We start from the raw sequence: 22,150 nt of genomic DNA on the forward strand, positions 1-22,150 counted from the left end.
ACATGCCGATCGCGCGGAGATGTCCTGTGTGGTCTTCACTTGTGGAGAGAATGGGTCTGGGCGTTGTGCTTCCTCGCCGGGTTCTGGCCTGCAGCCTCAGCGGAGAACACAAGTGAACACAAACTGCAAACTAGTCCCTAGCCTAGGGCCGTGCCTGGGGGATCCGAATCTTTCGCTCCGACTTTTCCCCTATTTTCCGCCTGCTCCAGGACCGGTTGTTGGTTCCTGAGCAGCCGAGAATGCCTTTGGAACCCCAAGCCAGCCTTCTAGCGCGCAAAGCGGTGCCCTGCGCGCCGTTAGGTAGGGCTCGACGTTACCCAACAGGGACGGCGCGTCGCGGGAAATGAGATCTTGCTCCTTCGCTCTGCGCCTCTCCTCGGGGCTGCAGCATCCGCGTCGCCATCACAGTCCGACAATGAATGCACAACAGCCGCAGCAACGCAAGGCAAAGTTCATCAGTTCAGCTGACAAGAAGCGAAAGCACTCTCGCCCTTCCAGATGCCAGCCACGCTCCATCTCTCTCCTTTCTCTCCGAGACCTATCAGCAACACCCGGTCCCTGGCTGGACACGACCTGGATCTCCCTGTCTTTCGTCTGCTGTACTACCACCGGAGCAGCTCTTCGCCTGCCGTGACATTCTGATGGAGATCAGTCTTGTCTACACTAACCCCGTCCCTGACGGACAAGCGGATGGGATCTCTTCCAACGATAGCCCTGCATCTTTCAGTACGGGTACCCGTACGTGCTTGGGTAATCCGTGTTCGCTTGCGGGGACGCATGATTCGTGCAGCGGGTAGCCCAGGGGAAACGCTCAGTTCCAAAACCGCTGGTTGCTGATTTCCCCGCCGAAAACGCGCCCATGAACATAGGAGCCGCGAGTTTGGCGATAACGAACAGGAACATGTGAGTTGTAGGTTTTTATTATCTATGGGGTCCTCGGGCAGCGACTTGAGGTTTTCTCCTCTCGCTTGCAATCATTAAGATACGGGATAATCCGCGTTCTGAGGAGTTCCTTACCGTGAAGTGTCGCGGACCCAGTTCAACTCTCGAGGTCTCCAAACCTCACTGACGATCCTCGGGGCCCCAGCGCCGAACGGCAACTGGCGGAGGTCACCTATCTCCGGGCGAGGCTGACAGACAGACGTCCACCTGAAAACTGCGTTGAGGCGGTTGAATGGAGAATGGGGGAAGCCAAAAAGCTCGTCAGGTTACGGTTACACGACCCAAAGCGAAGACATGGTGAGAAACCTGGAAAAAGCAGACCCAAAAATCCAACAAAAAGTCACACAGCGCCCGAATGCTACGCTGAGGGTTGCTTTGGCTGTTGTGTGCCATTGCTTGCTGGGGGAACTGGGGGTTGAGTGAGAGTGGTGTTGCTATTTTTATGGCGCAGCACCGTCCGTCATCCCCGACTGCAACCCACGGCTCGGCTGCCCGCCGAAGCGACCGAGGCTTGCCGGTCGTCTCTGTAGTCTGGGACGGTTTTGTTGGAGAAGTCCGACAGAGGGACGGACGGCTGCCCACGGCATCGCATCCGTTGCTTCTGTCATGTCCAAGCAGTCCAGCATCACGGGTGAGGATTCACGGTTTTGGTTGGGCAGAGACAGCCCAGCGCGCACACAAGGCATGACTGGTGATGATGATGCTGTGAGCAAGGCTTGTCGCGTGCTGCTGAACTTCTCAGTGCGACGCTACATGCGATGCGATGCGCTGCTGTGATGTTGCCTCCAACCCCCACCAGGACAACCTCCAGCCTGCCATTGTGCTGCCGTGAGCTGCAATGTCAGACTTGCAAGCTTGTTGGTGGAAAGGCAGTGCAATGCGCATGCCTTCCGCACTTCGGCAGATGAGGAGATCATCCTGTGGAGGTCGGGAAAGTTCAAGGAGGAAGAGCGCAACAGAGCAGACGAACCAGCGTGAAGGGGGGCATACTGTATGTACAGTACATACAAAGTGCAGCATCTCACTCACGATGCCGCCCGCTGCTGCCGCTCGCTGAGCCACTGTGAAGATCGATCACTCAGAATTCACGTCGTCCTGGCTCTCTCAGGTACAGACGCAGCATCTCGTGGTCGCTGATGCGCCTGGATGTCGCCCTTCTCTCGCCTGGACGCCAAAAAGCGGGCGCCAACGGGAATTCGATTGTGGGTTGCACAACATCGGAGGGTTGGTCTGAGTGTGTAGTTTTTACATTTTGGTCGCAGCTGTTGATCTCGTGTTGGATGAAGCCCTATCCCTTTTGACTATCCCTCCGTACACTTAGTTCAGGGGCACTCGGCCAGGTTTTTTTTTTGTGAGATTCTGCTGCTCTGTCTTGTTCAGAGACAGTTAACACAACAGCGGGCAACACAACTTCATCGGGCCTCTCTGTGTCCGAGGCCTGAACAGGTTGACAAGGGACGGAATGAACCCGACCAACCAGCCTGTCGCGTGGGGGCCAGCTGAGGTGGCATGAGCCGCCCGTCCCGTGACGGGATCTCTCTGGAGCCGCGGCGATCAATCAACTTTGTGGTGTGGTGTGGCACAGTCAAAACCTGGGATTGAAACTGACAGCTGTCCACCAGAGAAATTCCTCAGCATTGTATGTTCTCTTCTGGACAAGTGGTTTCGCGACGTCTGAAGTACGGATTAACCAAGTCCCAATGTCATGATGTTTGTTTGAGTTCTTGAGACCAGGAGCAGACATCCACCTGGACGCCAGGGAAGGGTGCCGCTCACTTGTTCAACCCTGGTGCGGCATAGCTCATTGGCCGGCAAACGACATGTGCTTGTGAGGGCCCGGACCGCAAGGGGCCCAGCTCGGGCCGGTCCAGCCAGCATGATGGCGGGAAGGAACAACGCAGCAGATGAGAGTTGAGATGGCAAGAGCAATGAAATGTTTTTCACTTCTTTCTTCATCGGATACAGTATTTTACATTCAGTTTGGCAGACACAGGAATTAATCGCCATCACAGATTCGTCCGACCCTCTACACCCACCATCCAAGTCAACTCTGCTCACTGAGATATCAGAATTTCGCTACGCCGTAAGTACTAATAACTTACTTCATATCTGGCCGTTCGGCAATTCTCGATTCCGAGGGGTTAGCCCGCCAGCCAGCTCGAGGAGGAGTCGTTGAGCAGCCCACAGTGCTTGCAGCCCCGCGCTGGCCGGCAGACATCCATCCACACCACCACACGCCTCCCGATCTGCAAGAGCGGGCTAGGCGGAGCTTCTGGTTCGTCGTCCGGAGCCTCTGCCGCTCCCCCCGGCCCCGAGCAGCGAATGATCCAAGGCGGGGCACACCAGTACCTGCTGCAGCCCCAACGCCTCGATGCCTGAGGCGTCCTTAGTCAGCTGTTACGGGATCTGCGCGAGGGCTCTACCTGTCCAAAGCAACCTGGACCAAGAGCTTTGGGAGGGGAGGAGAGCGGGCTGGCGGACGACAGGATGAAGCCAAAGTGGCGATGAATCTGATGAGACGCAAAGCATCTTTTGGGGCATCTTGAGCATCTTGAGTCTGTCTCATCAATGGCTGAGTCCTCACCGTGCTTGACCGGCAGGATTGCAGTTCACTTGAGACCGGCGAGCTCCGAATGGCCCCTGCCGTCGATTCTTACAGAGTACACCAGCTCCTCAGATGTCTCTTTTCTCAGATCCGATCTCCGCACAGCGAGGTATGTACGTACCTACTACTGTACCCCGTATACAGTATCGCACCTCTTTATCTGCTAGCTACAGCGCACTCTGGCAGTTTTTGGCTTGTTTTCCACTTCGCTAACACACAATACGGAGAGCTCAGTACTTAGCCCCTCCGTGGTTGCTGAAACTGAGAACCGCAGCAAGTGAAAACACACAACTGAGACACACAGACGAACAAGAAGCAAAGCCAAGCCTGCCTGCTGTCACCATCGGTAGCGAGATTGCACCGCCCTCCGGCCTGGCACGTCCCGGTGGAACCCACCACACGGAGAGCCACGTGTTGGCCAAGGGTCCATGACGAACCGGTCCCTCCCCCCACTTCCCCGACTCCAAAACCAGACCCCACCGGCCAAGGGATGAAGGTTCCGCCTCGCCGCCGCTGCCGGTGAGCCTCCACTTCGCTCGAGTTCGCTTCGACGCACGCCAGAAGGCCGTTCGTCTGACCATCAGGTTCACCTTTTTTTGTTCTTATCCTTTTTCCACGAGCCACCAGTGCAACGCGAACTCATCACTGCCCTCCAGTCCAGGGTGTGTGTCCCTGTCAACGTGAGCTCGGGATCGTGGCATCCCTGCGGCAGATCCGCACAGATCCCCTCTCTCCGAGACAGTGCTGCGCTTGTCCAGAGCCTTTTTCTCTTCACTCCCTTGTGGTGGTGGGTGGCTTGGGCTTGATGTTCGGAGCCGCACTGTGAACGACAAGCCAGGGGAGATTCGGAATAAAAATCTCTGGCCAGTCACCAGAGCGCGTGCTGTCCGGAATCCGAATCCCGCTGCAAGATGTGCGCGCTCTCAACGTGGGGGGAAGGGGATGTCATTCATCATCACTTGCAGGACTCAATTTTTGGATCGCTCGCATGTCTTAAGATAACTCAACCGTTAACGCCTCTTCATTAGGGTCGATCATGTCACGCATAACGTTGGTGACGTCCAAGCAACAAGCAAAACTCCTCAAGTATTGATAGCCCGAAGCCAAGTTGCGGGCTGTGTCGCTGGGACGCCTGGTCTTCTCCCCGCGCAGCAGAGGCGGGGAACATCCTGTCAGGAACCTAGCCTGTAATCACACGTCGATCCAGAGCGTGTGTGGATGAGAGTCGCTCGGACCATATCTGGACGCTTGGACAAACAAACATCTCGGGGAGAGAAACTAAACTCCCCGCATGACGATTCGTTTGGTTCAAGGAGTCGAACAAGTGGAGGGTCCCTTGTAAGTGCGGCATCCGCATGTCGACCGTCGCTTGATGACACTTCCAGGGGAGGCTGGCTACGAAAGAACGCCACATTGGACATTGGGGGTGAAGGGGGGGTTGGTCTCATACGTAGGTGTGGAAGAACTTACATGCTGCGCTGACCTCACGGTCCTTCCAGAGTCGAGGTCGGTTGCCCGTCGGTTACGAAAAGAAAACTGCGTGCCTCTTGCTCAGGTACTGTGTAAGCCGAAATGGCAAAATGAAACCTGGGCAAGCCTCCTGGGGGCTTGATGAGCTGAATGATATTGCTCCTCAGCTGGATGTGCTCTGTGGTATAATAATGCACCGCCCATGAAATAAACTCGTATTGCATACCTATCCTGAGTTTGTTCTCTCTTGCTTGCCATTATCCTGCGCCATACATGCCGTCGTGTATGAGGATGTATGGACATACAAGACGGGTCTGAGTATGACTGTTCAGCTCTGAACAGATGAGATCGGGCAGATGGGCTGGCACACGGTGTACCGATCTATGCAAATGTCAAGGATCCGACTTGAGCTCTCAGCTACGATTGCGTTCATGCGTGTACAGATCAAATGAGGGCCCCGGGCTGGGAGACCTGGGCCGCAATTGTTCGTTACGATGCAGCCAACAACCCTCTGATGGATCAACCTGAGGGATGGAGGATGCGGCGTCCAGAGGAGACAGGAAATCTTATGCCCGGACTACTGACTCTCACTGGTTGAACCACAGGCTAGGGAGATCTGGTAGACAGTAGGTGCGCGTAAGACAGCGGCAAAGCACAGGTATGACGTGATGGTCTCGTTTGCGAATCCATGGACCCCAAATCCTCGAGATGCTTACTCCATTTCACTAGTAAGATGGAGGGAAGCACCGAGGTCAAGTGGCTTCCTACTTCCATTCCAGTGAGGCGATTCGAGAGAGGACTTCTGCTAGTGATCAAGACATAGTTTGAGGTCCTAGCTAACTGGAAGAGTTGAGCTTGGTTGTGGGGGAATTTGCGAAAGTTACGGGCCTCGAAAGAGGCCGGCAAGAAGAAGCCCTTGATGTGCTATCTCACTTCTTCTCACACACCCGGTGTCAACGAAGAGGAGGGAAGCTTTGGGCAAAGCCTGTGAGACGGTTTGGCTACTCCCCCGTCTCCTTACCACCACACTGGGAGTGGCCATCTTCAACCCTGATCCGAGTAAATCGAGGACTATAAAGATCAGCATCTCCGGCTCTGGTCACATGGCCAGGTCTACGGCATTTCTGGAGCCACAATTCCAAAGTCCAAGTCGATTCGGAGCCAACTCCGAGAGAGGAAGTCAACTCGGCTGATGCATATTCTTTGATGAGATGATGAGTAATCGGTAGCCGCGGATGACGAGAAGTTGGCCCTACCAAGAGGCTGTTGATCCGACCCTGTTCCCCTCAAGAGGGCTCAGAGACAAGAGCAGTCTCGGCGGAGAGATCACACGACATACCCTCACCACCTGAGTGGCGATTTGTTGGGTCGGATTATGGATGGATTTGAGTCATATCAGGCAGAGCCATGTCAGCTCTAAGAGGTCGCAACCCTCGGCGCGCTGTCTTCGAGATCGATTATCACCTCACCAAGTGGTCAATCATCTGAGTTTCCTTTCCCGCTCTCACATCGTCCTCATTACCCTCGGCGACCTCCTTGTGTCCTTTTCTCCGGCCTATCGGTGTCAGCGGATGCAAGATCCGCCGCCGAGGGCTGGCTGCGTTAGGCCTGGGGGGCTGCCCGGTTTGGAACATATCTGACCAGTTATCCAGCATTCCGGGGTGCGTAGACGGTGTGATGACAAGTGGCTGACTAGGTGGCAAGGCTTGAGTGAAGAGGAGGGTAGCCGAGACATCAGTCACGGAGCTGAATCGTCTGGAACAGTCGCAGAGATGGAACGTACGCATACAGGACCTGGAAGGCAGGCTCAATGCAGGCGTGCTTGGTTTAGAAGTCATGATAGAATCTGTCTCAACTTCACGGTGTTGTAAAATTCGTAGATGTAGGCACAACGGAGGTTCTGATTCTCTTCAGAGATGTGTGAGGCGAGCAACTGAGCAGTTTCCTGAGACACCTTCCCCTCTGTAATTCCCAAGTCTATGTTGAATTAGAGCGGCAAACATCCGCTACAAATCTGTTTCTCACATCACGCCACCACGTCTATCTCTGACCTATATGTCCGACCGCATCCAACCGCACAAAAAAACCCACCTCAAATGCCGGCCACTTACAATGTTCTCCCCCATCGCCTTCCCGTTCCCCCTTACTTCCCAACCACCAAAGCATCCCGAATCTCCAACGTCACCGCGCCCCCCTCCGCCTTCACCAACCTCACCGACGACAGGTCCTTGACCACCCAGTCAGGCTCCGCCGCGAGGACCTGTTCGGCGGTGTGGCTCGTCACGACGGCAAGCACCTTGCATCCGGCGGCACGGCCGGCGCGGATGCCGGCAGGGCTGTCCTCGAGCACGAGCACGCGACGGTCCTCGCCGGCGAGGCCCAGCCCCTGGCGACCGAGCCGGTAGCACGTCGGGTCGGGCTTGCCTTCGGCGACGGACTCGGCGGTGACGATGTGTTCTGGGATGGGGAGGTTGAGGACTTTGAGCCACTGTGTGTGGTGGTTAGCGGGATTTGATTGATTGGATACCGGGGAGAGATAGAGATAGAGAGAGGGACATGGTATTGTTTGTTTTACGCACCCCCGTAACTAGCGGGATGGTCCCGGATGTGACGATGGTCCAGGGGACGGAGTTGGCCATCAGGTCTTTGAGAAGGGACCTGGCGCCGGGGATCTCAACTGCGTCGTCGCCGTAGAGCTTGGGAAGGAGGCCCTCCATGTGTTGGATGTCTGCGTGGCGGTCACCTTGGGTCAGTTGATCCGTCCTTTCCGTGACGAGGACTATTTTCCAAGAGTAACATTGTAAATTCTGCGGCTCAAAGAATACTTACACTCCCAATTCGCCTTCTCCGGGGCCAGGATCTTGAGCATGTCGATGCTCCGCCGGCCGTGGGAAGTCCTGGCACACAGTTGACATCAGCAACGGTGTTGTGGAATTTGAGATGTCGTGGGATGTCAACTTACTCCAGGATCACCTTTGGGTCGACACCTATATCCTTCCCTACCCTGTTGTGGACACGGTCCTGACTTAGTCTCTAAGCATTGGGCTGACGGTCATGAAGCAACTCACGCTTCCCAGTGCTTGACGACGGCATTAGTGGAGTCGATGATGGTGCCGTCCATGTCGAACAGCAGCCCATCGAATGTGACTGTCTCGGCGGGAGCCGAGTAAGAAATTGCTCCTGTGTCAATGCTGCCCATTTTGCTTGTTTCTCTGTCGAGTCGGCTGAACGAGGTGTATGTTTTCAGAGGTAAAAAGAGTGCAGTGCAGGTGCAGGTGTAAGTGGATAGTTGCGGTGAAGAGATGAACGAAGCACAACCAGAGAGTCTGGGCCACAACAATGTACCACACAGTATTTGAAGCCCACAATGTATGCCGTCGGACTTCCCAGATGTTGAAATTTTGAATCAATATATACCCAACAATCCTCAAAACAAGTGGAAAACAAGTGGAACTGCACTTTTGCTAGGGGCGTTCAGGAGAAGAAGAAAGGCGGGAACCTCGGGCATGCCTGATTACCCGATTCGGAAACTCCGCCATCGCCCTCGTAGGGAGGCGTTGACCCTAACCCCGGAAATCTGAGAAGTTTTGGACCCACAGTGGGGTTACAGCGATAAGCTTGTTATCGGGGCGGTGAGAAGCGGCACAAATTTTCCAAGTCCCAAATTGCCTGGAATTTTTTGGGAACTTGGAGAAAGAGGGAAGAACATCCTTCCAATTACTTCACCACATCCTCGGGTTCGAGAACAGCTCATCTCGAATTCGCAACAATGGCCGGGACAATAAATAAACCAAAGAGTCTGTGCCCTCGGATTCAATGTATTTTTTCACGATCAATTATGCTAACATTGACCCAGAGCCAAAGTCGAAGAGGAGGCCGACTCGCCTCCGGGCCAAGATCGAGAAGAGGGCCGCCGCGAAGGAGCGAAAGCAGAGGAAGCTGGCCAAGAAGAACCCAGAATGGCGGAGCAGGCTGAAGAAGGACCCGGGAATTCCCAATCTCTTCCCGTACAAGGAGCGTTTGCTGCACAAGATTGAGGAGGACCGCGAGCGGAGGAAAGAGGAGCAACAGCGCCGTCGCGAGTTGGCCAAGGCCGCCAACACGGCAGACAAGGCCGCCGAGGAGAACAAGGACGACGACCGCATGGAGGACGACGTCGTGTCGGAGGATTTCAGCCAGGATGACGGCTCTGACGACGCCATGGACGAGGACGGCAGCGACATCGACGAGTCCAACCCCCTCGCTGCCCTCGTCGCCAGCGCAAGGAAGGCCGCTAAAGCGTACGAGCGCGAGTTGCAGAGCGGCGACGAGATGGAGGATGACGATGACTCGGACGACGACGAGGATGAGGAAGAGAATGGCGTCATCGAGGTCCCCGGCGGCGCCACCTCCCGCAAGGCGTACGACAAGGTCTTCAAGCAGGTTGTCGAGCAGGCGGACGTGGTGCTCTACGTCCTGGACGCCCGCGATCCCGAGGGCACCCGGTCTCGCGACGTTGAGCGCGCCGTCCTGGAGGCGGCCGGCGGTGGCAAGCGCCTGATCCTGGTCCTCAACAAGATCGACCTGATCCCGCCGCCCGTTCTCCGCGGCTGGCTGGCCCATCTGCGCCGCTCGTTCCCCACCCTCCCGCTGCGCGCCTCCAACCCGGCCCCGAACGCCCATACCTTTAACCACCGCGACATGACGGTCCAAAGCACCAGCGCCGCCCTGCTGCGTGCCCTCAAATCCTACGCCGCCACGCGCAACCTCAAGCGCGCCATCTCGGTCGGCGTCATCGGCTACCCCAACGTGGGCAAATCGAGCGTCATCAACGCCCTCCTCTCCCGGCTCGGTGGCAGCAACCGCGCCGCCTGCCCTGCCGGCGCCGAGGCTGGCGTCACCACCTCCATCCGCGCCGTCAAGATCGACAAACGCCTCACCCTCCTCGACTCGCCGGGTATCGTCTTCCCCTCCACCGCCTCCTCCAACACCTTCACCCCCAAGAACCCCACCGAGGCGCACGCCCACCTGGTCCTCCTAAACGCCGTCCCGCCCAAGCAGATCAACGACCCCATCCCCGCCGTTACCCTGCTCCTGCGCCGCCTGTCCGCCGCCGGGCCCGCCCTCCTGGAAAACCTCGCCAAGGTTTACGACCTGCCCCCGCTCCTCGCCGACCCCAACACAGGCGACATGACCACCGACTTCCTCGTCCAGGTCGCGCGCAAGCGCGGCAGGTTGGGCAGGGGCGGCGTGCCGAACCTGACGGCCGCCGCCATGACGGTCGTGACGGATTGGAGGGACGGGAGGATCCAGGGTTGGACAGATCCGCCGGCGGCTCCTGCTGCGGCCGCCTCAGCGTCTGGTAATGGACCGACAAAGGTTGCCGGGGAGGAGGTCATGCCGGATCAGAAGGTGATTGTCACCGAGTGGGCCAATGAGTTTAAGTTGGAAGGGCTTTGGGGAGATGAGGAGGAGGGGAAGGGTGATGTGGAGATGCAGGCATGAGCATAATTAAACCGTTCTTACTCTTTTGACAGAGCTGGGGGGTGAGGGGTTCCAACGGTGCTCTCTCTGTTCCTTTGTGAATGGCGCTCTCTGGTGAAATGGAAGGAGAAAAGATGAAGGAGTAGTGGTTGTTCTATTTACCGGTACTACTGGTTGTGTCATATCCTGGACTGGTGTGGCGTTCTGGCGTCGAAAAAGATTACATCCAATACATAACATCAAGGGTGGACTCTCTCCAAGACATTGAAGAGTAGGCAGACAAATCATCACAATGTAAGAATGAACCCAACCTCTAGAGATCAGTGACCACATGTTCACAACTCTACACAATTCCATTTCTATGTATCTCCATCATCTTATCCACACAAGGTTCATTTCCATCATTCATCGCCACCCTATGCATTCATTATCTTTCTCACCCCATCTATCCGATATCAATATGTCCCCAACAGCTCCATCTTAACCCCCCTCTTCCCCGTCGCCTCGTCCTTATGATCCGTGACACGCACCCTCACCTTCTGGAACACCTCCACCGTCACCTCGCGGCTCCCCGACGTGCGCAGCGTGTACGTCTCGGCGTCGTACTCGGCCGCGGGCTCCGGGTCGGCCAGGTCGCGCAGCCGGATGAGCGCCTCGATGCCGAACCGGGGGACCAGCACGACGAACCCGTTGGAGAAAATCTTGATGACGAAGCCGTCCTCCTCGGCCGCTTTCCCGCGCAGCGCCTGCCCCACGTAGTAGGCGATACTCGCCCGGCCGGCCAGCTGGGCGTTGCGGTGGCGGACGTTGATGTTCTTGCACACGGCCTCGAGGCGGCCGCGGCTGCGCTCGGCCGGGTGCATGGGCTCGTATCCGATGGCGGCGGCGAGCTGGCGGTGCGCGACGAGATCGGCGTAGCGCCGGATCGGGGAGGTGAAGTGCGTGTAAATTTCCGACGCCAGGCCGTAGTGGCGGAACTCGGGGTAGGCTTGGGTGCCGGCGCAAAAGTACTCGGCCGCCATCATGCAGCGCGTGGCCATGATGCGGACGAGCGTGTTGAAGAAGGGCTCCTTGGGGTCGACGCAGCGGTCGAGGCTGTCGGCGAGGGCGCGCGAGGACTCGACGGACAGGTCCAGCCCGCGCTTGACGCGGAGTTGGTTGGCGAGCTCGTCGAAGTTGGTCTTGGGCGGAGCGCCGTGGCGACGAAGGAGGGCTGTTTGCGGGAAGGCTTCGTAGATGCGCCGCGCCACGCTGACGTTGGCGAGAAGCATGAACTCCTCGACCAGTGACATGGTGTCGAGAAGTTCTTTGGTCTTGACGTCGATGGGGTCCGAGGTCTCGGACTCCATCTGCACCTTGACCTCGGGGGACGACAGGCTGAGGGCGCCAGCGTCCAGGCGCTTCTGTTTGAGCTTGCGCGACAGAGCCATCAGCGTGCGGATGCTCTTGGTGAGATCATCCTGCTGCGAGTGGTCGTCGACCCTCAGCTGCGCTTGTTCGTAACTGAAGGCCTCACGAGACTTGATCACCGACTTGGTAAAGCGGACGCTCACCACGTCAGCGTCAGGGGTAAGCTCCCACAGAACCGAGAAGGCGAAGCGCTCGACGTAGGGCTTGAGTGAGCAGAGATCTGTGCCAAGGAGGGTTGGCAGCATGTCGATGCGCTTGTCCACCATGTAGACGGTGGTGCCGCGGATGCTGGCTTCAGCATCCATGGCGGTGCTGGGCTTGACAAAGTGCGACACGTCGGCAATGTGTACGCCCACCTCGAAGTTGCCGTTGGGGAGTGGCCGCGAGTGAAGCGCGTCGTCAATATCCTGACAACCAACTGGGTCGATACTGCAAATCAGCAAATGGCGGAGGTCCTCGCGGCCGCGCCACCCTGGGTCGTTCTTGTCCTGGGGAACGCGCCAGTCGTGACCCTCCTTGGGCAGACAGTCGAGCACCGTCTTTGGGAATGGCCGGTACTGGACGTCATACTCAAGTAGCAGGGCCTCCGTTTCGGCTGCCTTGGTCTCGAGTTCGCCCAGCGACCGGACCAGGTGTCCGATGGGATGGCGCGAGTTGCGATCCCAGGCGTCGATGGCGACCACGATGCGCTTTCCGAGGAGCTCGGCAACTTGGCGGGTACGGAGACGGATCTTGGGGATCTTTTTGTCCATGGGAAGAACAAAGACTGCGTCTTGTTTGCGCCCCTGCTGGGTTGACTGGCTGACTGACGACTGGTCGATATGTCCAACGTATTGCCGCCAGTTCCGCTTGACAACGCCCACTACCTTGGCCGTCGGTTGCGCATGACCCTCGGTCGTCTTGCTGTGAGTCCGCCTCACTTCTTCCTGCAGCGCTTTGCGCTCCTTCTCAGTGACGATGCTGGCGGAAGCCTCCTCGGCATCTGGGTTCTCGTTCTGCGTGATGGCCTCTTCCTCGATCACACTGGTCGACGGTGCTTTCCACTGGTCCTTGGGCAAGACCTCAACCACAACCACGTCGCCGTCGATAGCACGGTTGATGTTCTCCCGTCCCAGGATGAGTAGTGGTTTGGGAAATGCCGGGACACGGATAGATCCCTCGAGGTAATTGTAAGGCGAGACGTTGAAGATTCCCTGGTGGAGCAAGCCGGCCTTGACACCCGTCATCATCTTGGACATGCTGTAATATTCCGGATAGAGTGGTTGGCCTGGCCGCTTGTCCTTTGAGATAACGTCCTGATCTTCTGTATCCGGAATCATGTCCAGCAGAGAATCGGCGTCCTTAAGTTGGGATACATAATCACGCAGCGAGCATGCGGCGATGCCCTCCTCCTTGGCCTTGCGCAGGTTGTCACGATCATTGCTCAGCATCACCACAGCCGGCACCTTCTTGGCCTTTGCCTGTGCCAGATGTTGAGAATACCAGGCGACGGCTTTGCGAACGGCACGATCGTTACGGTCATTGACGGACTCACCCTCCAGACGGGGAACGTGGGTCTCGAGGCGAAACTCGTTGAAAAAGACATAAAAGCGTTTCTCGTCGCTCTTTGTGAGGCTGATTAGGCGATTGTAGAGCGGAAGTGAACGATTTCGTAGCTCCTCGAGCACCGTCTGCAGAACGACAACGTCGTAAAAGGCCGAACTTTGCTCAAAGAGGTCCATGGCGGTCAGGAATACGTTGGTATCGGGCACCAAGTAATGGCCTTGTGGAAATGAACTGGTGCCGGCGGGAGCCTCTGAGAGAACGAACGGAGGAACTGGAGAGAGTCAGAATACAGTTCATCAAGTGAGTCCAGGGAAGAGTCCGGCAAATGGGGAGCCGTGCTCTAGGATCAATCTCACGTCGACCGGCGGCATCGCGGGGAGCCGTCCTGAGACAGGCTTGGCAGAGCTTGGAGGAGCATGGAATGTCCTGACGGAGGTAGACCTCGCGCACAATCTTTTGGACCTTGCCGCTCTTTGTTGACCTCACGTAGACCTTGCTGGAGATGTTGGCTGCGAAGGGATCCGACTCGACGGACCGCTTGAGGCTCGCCATTGTGGCTGGCGGAAGGGAAGGGAAAGTCGTGGGATCGTCTAGTTTTGAGATTTGTGGTAATGTCCCAATAACTTTTGATTTATTCGGGTCTTTCCGTGGGTGTGAACCGTGAATTATGAGTTGTGAGTTGTGATGGTGAGCTTGGTGTTGAGCCTCCCAACACGACGAACATGGGTCGTGAAGGAAACTCCTTATCTAATCTTATCGATAATGAATGCCCCGCTATCTCACTGCACCTCACCTTCCACCAATCCTTCACCTAACCCTCTTCTCCCTCTGTTGGTGCCTGTTGTCCATAGGTACCTTAGGTATGAATCAGCATTCGGGAGATTTAACCAACAACAGCTAGAGCATACAAGGACACGCACACCCGATGTTGCCTTGTGATCAGATCTACTAGGTTCCACCCTGACCAAGATATCTCGAATCGCCACCTGCTCCCTCTCGGGGGTTGATGTTGTCTAAGAGCTGACCTACTACGTATACACCGAATCACCGAATTATGCCGGGCACAAGCAAGCATAAGTGATGTCATGACCTTTGGTGTCCCTTCACGGAGCACAGCCATCTTAGACTTCCACAACAACAGTCAGCGGCGCCAACTACCCCTCCCAGCCGGAGATTCCCCAGACCGATTCCCATCTTGTCAAACATTCGAGTAGCGCAGACGCTCCCACTTTCCTGGACTCTAGGAGATCGGATAGTTCGCTGGTTGTTCACCACCGTCGATCCTTCTCCGGTCCATCCCGCCAATATCCGATCCTCGATCCCCGATAACCGATATCAACAAGCCCATCGTCGTCGTCGTCCATCACTCTGACCCCCACATTCGCAATCAACACCTCAGTTTGGTTTGGTCCATTCACCGGGTCACAGGTCGACAGCTTCATTTATATATGCTTCCCACGTTCTATGTTTCATATACTTATATGTTGTATGTCGCAGCATCCATGACGCTACATAGCGATACTACCCGATAACATGTACAAACAGCATGCAGCCAGCCTGCTTATACCTGAGCCATGCTGTGTACCGCAACATGAAGGCAGTCTGGCGAGACCTCGCCAGGCCACCCTAGTTGCGCCTTGGAGGTAGCGTAGCTTAGGGTAGCTTAGCTAGGGCGATGGTCGGTCGCGTGTGTCATTTTATTGATGCGAGAGGTGTGTTTCGAATGGCCCGCACTCCCACACAAGCACGCGCTGCATCATATGATCTGCAACCTGGATTTCAGCCGGCGCATTTTGCCAGATTGTTAACACGCCTGTGAGCCCCCCTCCCTCCCCTCCATCACGCTCGCTTCTGCAAGCAAACCCGGGGCCTTAGCTTAATAGGCTTCTGTGCTGCGGGCCGGATCTTGGGTCGACCTACGTACCTGGTGGATGGTGGTGGTGCGGGCAAGGGGAAGATGAGATGGGAGGGAGGGGGAAGTTTGACACCTCGTTCGGTTCGGTTGTTAGACGTCTTGGAGGTGTGTGGTAGGTTCCTTACGTTAACTTTGTTGAATTCTATCTTAAGATACTCTATGGCGGGTTATTTCTCTTGAGAGTGGTCTACAACGACAAGGGTGGTGTCAGAAAAACGCCGATCCGGAGAGCGGGTGCTCGATCCGTCGGTCCTGGTCCTAACTCTGGCATGCCGAAGGCTTATAGTAGTAAAAGAAAGTTGATTTGAGACCATTTCTCTTCTTTTCAAATGGCTCAAATCTCTCGCATGCTGACTGATGAGGCTCGTCCCGTATCATTGCTCCTCCAAGGAATGTAGGATCGGCCAAAAATAGCAAATCCAGTGCTCCTCCGCTCCCGCTCACAGATCGGCGAACTCAGGTAGCACGTAGGACATACCTACTCTGGACCCCAATGGGCGAACATGCGCGAGTTTTGCCCCCCTCCCCCCATCGGGTGAAACGTGCAGGTTGCGTGTAACCTTGGGAACCGCAAGCCTACCGTCGTCATCATTTTCCAATCCGCAGGGTATCATGTCTGTACTATTAGTAAGGTAGGTAGCTACATAGCTTGAACAATCCCCCGCCACTGTCCTTGCTCGATCAACCTGCAATTTTAGCGTCGCCGCCACGCCGAGCCTGCAAGCAGGTAGGTCGATGTATGGACTAATTGCCACAGCGCCCTCGTATGCTTGTTGCTCTATGGTGCAGTATCCGTGCCGATATCATGATCCGGTTGAGGTTACTAGCCTCCATGTAAGCGCTCGGAGATAGTTACCAAGTCCTCTGTGTCAAGGACGAATCATGCTCCGGGCGGTGCATGCAAAAATTCCACTTCGTCTTGTGTCTTACTCGATTCGACAAGACATACAAATCGATGTGATGTTGTGCAACATTGCCAAGTGCCGACAGAGAAGACGGACGTTGTTCGAGCAAAACTCGTTGGTTGTTTTTTCTTTTGTTGGTGCTTTAGCAGAAAACAACCAGGCCAGAAGCAAGTCCGAGTTACTTGAGCTTATCCATGCCCTAGGCGAGGTGAGACGAAGAAATGAAGGGCTTGCAGAAGGCCGATGTACTCCGTATCGGCAGGGTTTGGCGAAGGTAACTGCAGCTGGGGTGTGGTGTGTCCAGGAATTTGGGGGCAATGTTGCGAAGCACTTGACACTTCCGTCATGAATGTCATAGCGATCTGTGGGCGTTTCATAAACGATGTCCCCCGCTTTACTATAAACACAGGGCGGGGAATCAAGAAGGAACCGAAACTCATCGCATCAAAGTCGTTGACTTCTGCCCATGCTGTAGAGTTGCGCTGGAGGATGATGATGTATATACTGGTGCCCATCCAATATCGAAGATACCGAACCCAGTTCCCGGGTGAAGTGGTGGTGGTGGTGGTGTCATGTCAACTTTCCAAACACCCGCTTAGGCGCCTGTCTGTCGGGCAACTGTTTCCCGGAAATAGCCAGCCCTGGTTCTGGGCCGGCCTGGGGTTGTCGCAAGAGAAGCCGTGGGCTGGTTGTTTGGCCGGGTGGTATTCATCCGGGAGAAAACAGTGGCTCGTTGAGGGAGGGCGGGATCCGTGGCCCTGGCCCGCGGCCCTGGGGTTGAAGGGGCCGGGCGGGATCTCAAGGCTGCAGAGCTGTGGGCTTGGTGACAATGAGCGGTGCTTGTTGACGAGTCTGGGCTCAAAGATGAGAAATTCTGGAGGTTCTCGGTCCCTTCCATGTTGTCCTACTCTGCCATACATCCAGGGGCAAACCTCACCGGCACTTACACGACACAGAACCGACCCCTTGGGATGGAAGGACAACTTACGCAGATCGAATGCTTCGCGGACGGCGTTGAAGCGGGAGAACAAGGTGGTGTGGATGGTGGTGGGTGGGGAAACCTAGGCGAGTCCTCCACCAAATGCAGGAGCGGGAAGAAGCCGCTTGATGCTCAAGATGACAGCTGCTTCTGCATGCGCAGGGAGGGGAGGGAAGAGGAATGAGTGGGAGGGGCATGCACTAGTTCCAGCCACGATGGAGGAGGGAGGGGAGGGAAGAGATGGCGCGGAGAAGGCCACCACCCTCCCCTGTTGACAGACGCCGTCAAGCCCATTGCCGTGCTTGCCGGTGGCCCACCCAGGCCGGCCAAACAGCACTTGCTGGACACGGCCCGGTGCTGTGCATTTCGCTGGTGTGTATGTGTGTGTGTTGTTTACTTCATAGTAGGAGGTAAACGTGGATGGCGAAGGATCTGGTGTGCTCGAAATGAAACTAGAGAAGCATCCTGGCAGCTCGAGACTCGAGGAACTCGGCGCAAAATTGAAACCGGTCAAGCACTGAGTCAACGAGACATGCATCTTCCATTTCATGTTGCTGATGCCGTTGGCTTTTCCGTTTCTCGATTTTGCAAGACGTTACAGTTGTCGACGGAGGAAAGAGTTTTACAAGGGGGGAGTGTGCTCACCGAAAGAGGGGCGTGGTTCCATGGATGATGTGCATGAGGTGTGGGTCGTGTGGTGAGCGGGGGCTGCAACGTCTGGCCAATAGTCTTCGATCCCAAGAGCTTCAAGGCCCAATCATGGATCCTCGTTTGCCTGTACCCTGGTCATGATCCTTGGTCCCATGGAACCCAGGCCGAGCTTTTCGCTTCTCGTTTTGCGCCCCACCTGTCACCCACAGCGAACAAAATGCAACACACCCTGAACCTTCTCTGGAACTGCGACACAACACAACACCCATGACCACGGCTCGCATTCTCACGCACACCACGAGCATCACGCACCCTTGCTCCTGGCCTGTTCCCTCCCCAGATTCTGGGTTCTGGCAAAAAATATGTCTTGGGAGTCCCGATTGACATGCTTCTCCACCCCATCCCAAGGATCATCATCGACCCCTCCTTGATGTTAAGTTTCGGTTGGCGTCAACACGGCGCCGTGGCATCCACGCGTCACATGGCGCTATGTTTCTCTGACTCTGGCGCTCGCTATCTCTAAGTCAACGGCGAAGTAGTTGCTCCTCTGGGTATCTGTCGCAAGCCGCAACGTTTTCAGATAGAGGTATGTCTTGCTACCAGTACGTCGGTATCAACAGAGCTGTGCGTGTGTACGACATCTAACGTGATGATACCCTGAGCTTTTGGACCCGGCCACACATTCTTACTAACAATGCGTACTCGGATGACGAGAGACAGAAACAACATACCAGCCAGAGTCAAAGTTTCTGGTCGAACCGTAGTAGCATGCAACACCAGTAAACAGCATCGGAAGCTCTTCCAAACCTTCGGAGCCAGTATGGTTTTTGCCCCACCTCCCGTCTCGCCCACTATCCGCGTTGAAACTTTCTATTCATGTGTATGAGACTGGAACTTATCATGGAATGTATACTATAGGAAGAGTACCTTATCTGGACCCCTCGTTACAGACTCGGATTCCGCGTCTGTGTTGGTTGTTTGAGAAGCCACGCGCGGCGCACGTCGCTTGACTCATCGTTTCTCCCGGCAGCGTCGGGTTCGTCTCCATGCGGTCATGCTAGCCGACCGACCGACCGACCACCGCGTCTTCCGACGCCCACCCGCGGAAGGGCATTCACTTTTTCACTCGAAGCAGCCTCTCAGCTGTGGCGTCATCCTGTCTCCCGGATCGCCGAAGAGCATCCGACCAATGAGACAGGTACCTGGCCGAGCACTCAAGATTGGGCGGACTGACAAACGGCACGGGGTCTTGTGCGCTCATGGATGGAGAACGGAGGGGCTCGAGTTCTGCGATTCGCACGTACGACCAACAAACATTCTTTTCAATTTTCATATCGCGTCCCGCGTTTGCCTGACGCGTGATAAGGCAAGGCATAGCAAGGACGTCATCATCATCAAAAGCAAATGGGATGCGCGGCTTCAACGGCTGTTAAACCCGCAAGAGAAGTACAACCGATGGGTGCTGACATTCGAGAAACTAATGAAAAGCGGACAGGTTATCTGTTGATGGACCGGGTTCCATGTGATGGTCATGTTCGCCGGAACGGGGTGTCAAACCCGAAGCCTTTTCGACATGTCTGTTTCGGGCCTTCGGCTGCATGCTGACCTCATCCTCACGCCTCCTGCTTGGAGGACCGGCGCGCATACCTATGAGGACGCTACGGGGTTGGGTCCAGGATCCATGAGCAAAACGTTCCCTCTGTCTACGTACTCTGTAATAGGGAGCACTAGTACTTAGTCTCCCACAGAGGGTCAGCAGACGGTCCAACAGGAGCTTTCTTCTGACGGTTCGAGCCCTAAGCCCACGATTCACCAAGATAGCGTCAACGCCCTGGAGGAGGGTGATCGTACCAAACACCCGCCCCAACCCTGTTCGCTACCCCTCCAGATCGGTGTGAGGCCTCGATTGTCTGTTTCCCACGCACACACCCCTCCCTCTCTCTCCCCCGCTCTCCAGGGAGGGTGTGTATATATCGGGAAGTCCTTGTCGCAGCCTTCTCGGGACAGCCTTCGCTGATTGGGTGCTTTGGATGCAGCCGCCGACAAGCTGTGGATGGACAGTCAAATGTGACCACAGGGCTTCGAGTTGCAGCAGCAGTGGTTGCTGCTGCTGGGAAGGCATGTGGCTCCAACTTTTTGCATCCGTGAGGAGGAGGGCTTTTCTGCCTGCCAGCCTTGTCCTTCCCCATCCTCCGGGATAACCTCTGACCGTTTGCCTGCACAGCCGCAGAGGGGTTTGTTAGAGGGGGTGTCTGCTCGGTTTGAGCCGACCAGCAGTTCATGGACCAGGTGGGTGGGCTGGATCGCGGATTTCGATGGCATCTCGAAGGGGGATCAGAACACCTTTTCGCTCTTCTAGATGGGCTGGCACATGACAGTTCAGGTGACTGGTGAACATGGACGACTAAGTGGTCCATGGATGGTCTGTCGCAGGTGAGGGAGCTCACCTTGCGAAGAGAGCGGCGGTTCGTTGATCTCCGGGGCAAATGCCTCATCCTGTTGTTGTCTACTTTTGGCGACAGGCAGAAACCGCGTGCGTACGTCAGTCCGGGTTCCAGATCCATATCCGTACAGCCGCAGGCGAACTCAGATTCGTCTATCCCTCTGACTCCGACCGATAGGAGCGAAAGCATAGGTCCTGCGCAGCAGTCGCGCGGGGATACCTCGGTACGAGAGAACAGACAGGGCTGATCGAGCGAACATGGTTATTTTTCCCTGACAGCCTGTGAGGTCTTGATCTTAAGTTACACAGGCGCGACTGCGGAACTGTGTGAGCATAGAGAGAGGGTTGAAGAGCCCGAGAAAGAACCTTTTGAATAGCCTTGTCTCCAAAAAGAGCTCGGACTGCACCCTCGTGTGTCTGTTGGTTGCGCTGACAATGGAACTTGCCTGAAATCTCTCTCTCGTCACAGGAGCTTATTGTTGGGTCTCTTGAATCTCGGGAATCATACCTAGGGAGTAGTTGATGCATTTGGATACTCTCCGTAACGGGCGACTGCCCCTCACTTGGTCGTTGACATGAGATCCCCGCAACCGGAAAGATAAGGGCCAGTACCTCAGATATCCTTCCCTAGCACGACTCAAGACTCGATCGAGGTTCGTCTCATCGCGCTCTGCAGGTTGTCCTGCGTTCGTTTGTCTTGATGGAACAGGACAGGCAGATGGGACGCCGGGGACATTTGCTTTAGAGCTTCAGGGTTGCGTTTTCTTCTCCAGATCAGTGCTCTCGTAGCTCCTCTGGTCCTGGTCAACGTTTCCTTCAAGTTGTGTTCTCGTGTTCACTGGAACGTTGAAGCTATGCTCACACCCAGGGTGTTGTCGGGCTTGACTGTGATCCACTGCCCCGCTTCTTGACGGCCCAGGCGCCAAGCTGTGACCCAAACGGGACTAGCGCAGTCCCCCGCATTGGCTCTGCCCTGCAACAGCCAAGAAGGACGAAGCGAAAGGCGCGGGAGACCGGGAGTCCATCGTTTGCTGGGTCCACTCCCCAGATCGGGGGTGTGGCAACAACGGCATGGCCCGACGCGCAGGAAGCAGCAGCCAGAGCAGTCGCAACAGAGAGCTCTCTTCCACTTTCGCACTCGGGACTGCGAAAGAAAGAGAGACGGTGAAGGAGGCGAGGTTTGGTGGTTTCCATCCTCCTGCATCATCTAAATTCCTTTTCCAAAATTTTGGATTTGACCTGGATTTATTTCCATCGCTATTTTTTGACCTTGTCCAACCCTCATCCCGTTCCTTCTTCTTTTGTTCGTCCAACAACACCAACCCTCCCCCGGCACCACCGCACGCAAGGCAACGCTCTGGTACAAGGGAACAAGGGCAGGCCGCCGACCGCCCACCGCGCCCGTTGGACTGGATTTTCCGCTGCGCCAACCAGAAACCGGCTGCACGCAGAGCAACATTCCTTTCTGCAACCATCCCAACCATCCCAGGCCCAAGACAATCGGCAGCAGTAGCAACAACATCAACAGCAACAGCAGCACGGTGCGCCTCTGCATTCCAGGTTCCTCGCCAGATCGCTGGGACCTTGGAAGCTCGGGCGATTTCTAGTTGCTGTCTGGGACTTGCGGCTGGCGTCTGCGTGTGCGCTGCGTCTGCGTCCGCCTCTGCAGTGCCTGGCTTCCCTGTCCTTGTCTGGCCCTTGTCGCCCCTCCAGGGCTCCTCCTCCACTCCCAGTCCCCGCTGCCACAGCGCGCCCCAACCACTATTATATCAAGACACGTCGTTTCGCAGACCCAACGGCGTGGTCAACGTCGTCGGTCCTC

At 56.1% G+C, this 22,150-nt stretch overlaps 4 protein-coding genes across 4 annotated transcripts; 2 read left to right on the top strand and 2 right to left on the bottom strand.

Annotated features, from left to right (window-relative positions):
* Positions 1 to 4,838: 4,838 nt before the first annotated feature.
* VTJ04DRAFT_3160 (uncharacterized protein) lies at positions 4,839 to 7,067 on the top strand (the record flags this gene model as incomplete). The annotated part of the gene is made up of 3 exons (XM_069361030.1): positions 4,839 to 4,885; positions 5,047 to 5,109; positions 6,959 to 7,067. 3 exons carry the CDS (start codon positions 4,839 to 4,841, stop codon positions 7,065 to 7,067), a joined length of 219 nt encoding a protein of 72 aa, XP_069221681.1.
* A 93-nt stretch (positions 7,068 to 7,160) lies between these two features.
* VTJ04DRAFT_3161 (uncharacterized protein) lies at positions 7,161 to 8,216 on the bottom strand (the record flags this gene model as incomplete). Its single annotated transcript, XM_069361031.1, has 5 exons — positions 7,161 to 7,505; positions 7,597 to 7,745; positions 7,847 to 7,914; positions 7,980 to 8,021; positions 8,086 to 8,216. 5 exons carry the CDS (start codon positions 8,214 to 8,216, stop codon positions 7,161 to 7,163), a joined length of 735 nt encoding a protein of 244 aa, XP_069221682.1.
* Positions 8,217 to 8,786: 570 nt separating this feature from the next.
* Positions 8,787 to 10,501, top strand: VTJ04DRAFT_3162 (uncharacterized protein; the record flags this gene model as incomplete). Its single annotated transcript, XM_069361032.1, has 2 exons — positions 8,787 to 8,814; positions 8,874 to 10,501. 2 exons carry the CDS (start codon positions 8,787 to 8,789, stop codon positions 10,499 to 10,501), a joined length of 1,656 nt encoding a protein of 551 aa, XP_069221683.1.
* Positions 10,502 to 10,935: 434 nt separating this feature from the next.
* VTJ04DRAFT_3163 (uncharacterized protein) lies at positions 10,936 to 13,987 on the bottom strand (the record flags this gene model as incomplete). The annotated part of the gene is made up of 2 exons (XM_069361033.1): positions 10,936 to 13,706; positions 13,792 to 13,987. 2 exons carry the CDS (start codon positions 13,985 to 13,987, stop codon positions 10,936 to 10,938), a joined length of 2,967 nt encoding a protein of 988 aa, XP_069221684.1.
* Between the last annotated feature and the right edge of the window lie 8,163 nt (positions 13,988 to 22,150).

The sequence above is a fragment of the Mycothermus thermophilus genome, assembly GCF_041956435.1.
Source record: "Mycothermus thermophilus strain CBS 625.91 unplaced genomic scaffold VTJ04scaffold_2, whole genome shotgun sequence".
Lineage (NCBI taxonomy): Eukaryota > Fungi > Ascomycota > Sordariomycetes > Sordariales > Chaetomiaceae > Mycothermus > Mycothermus thermophilus.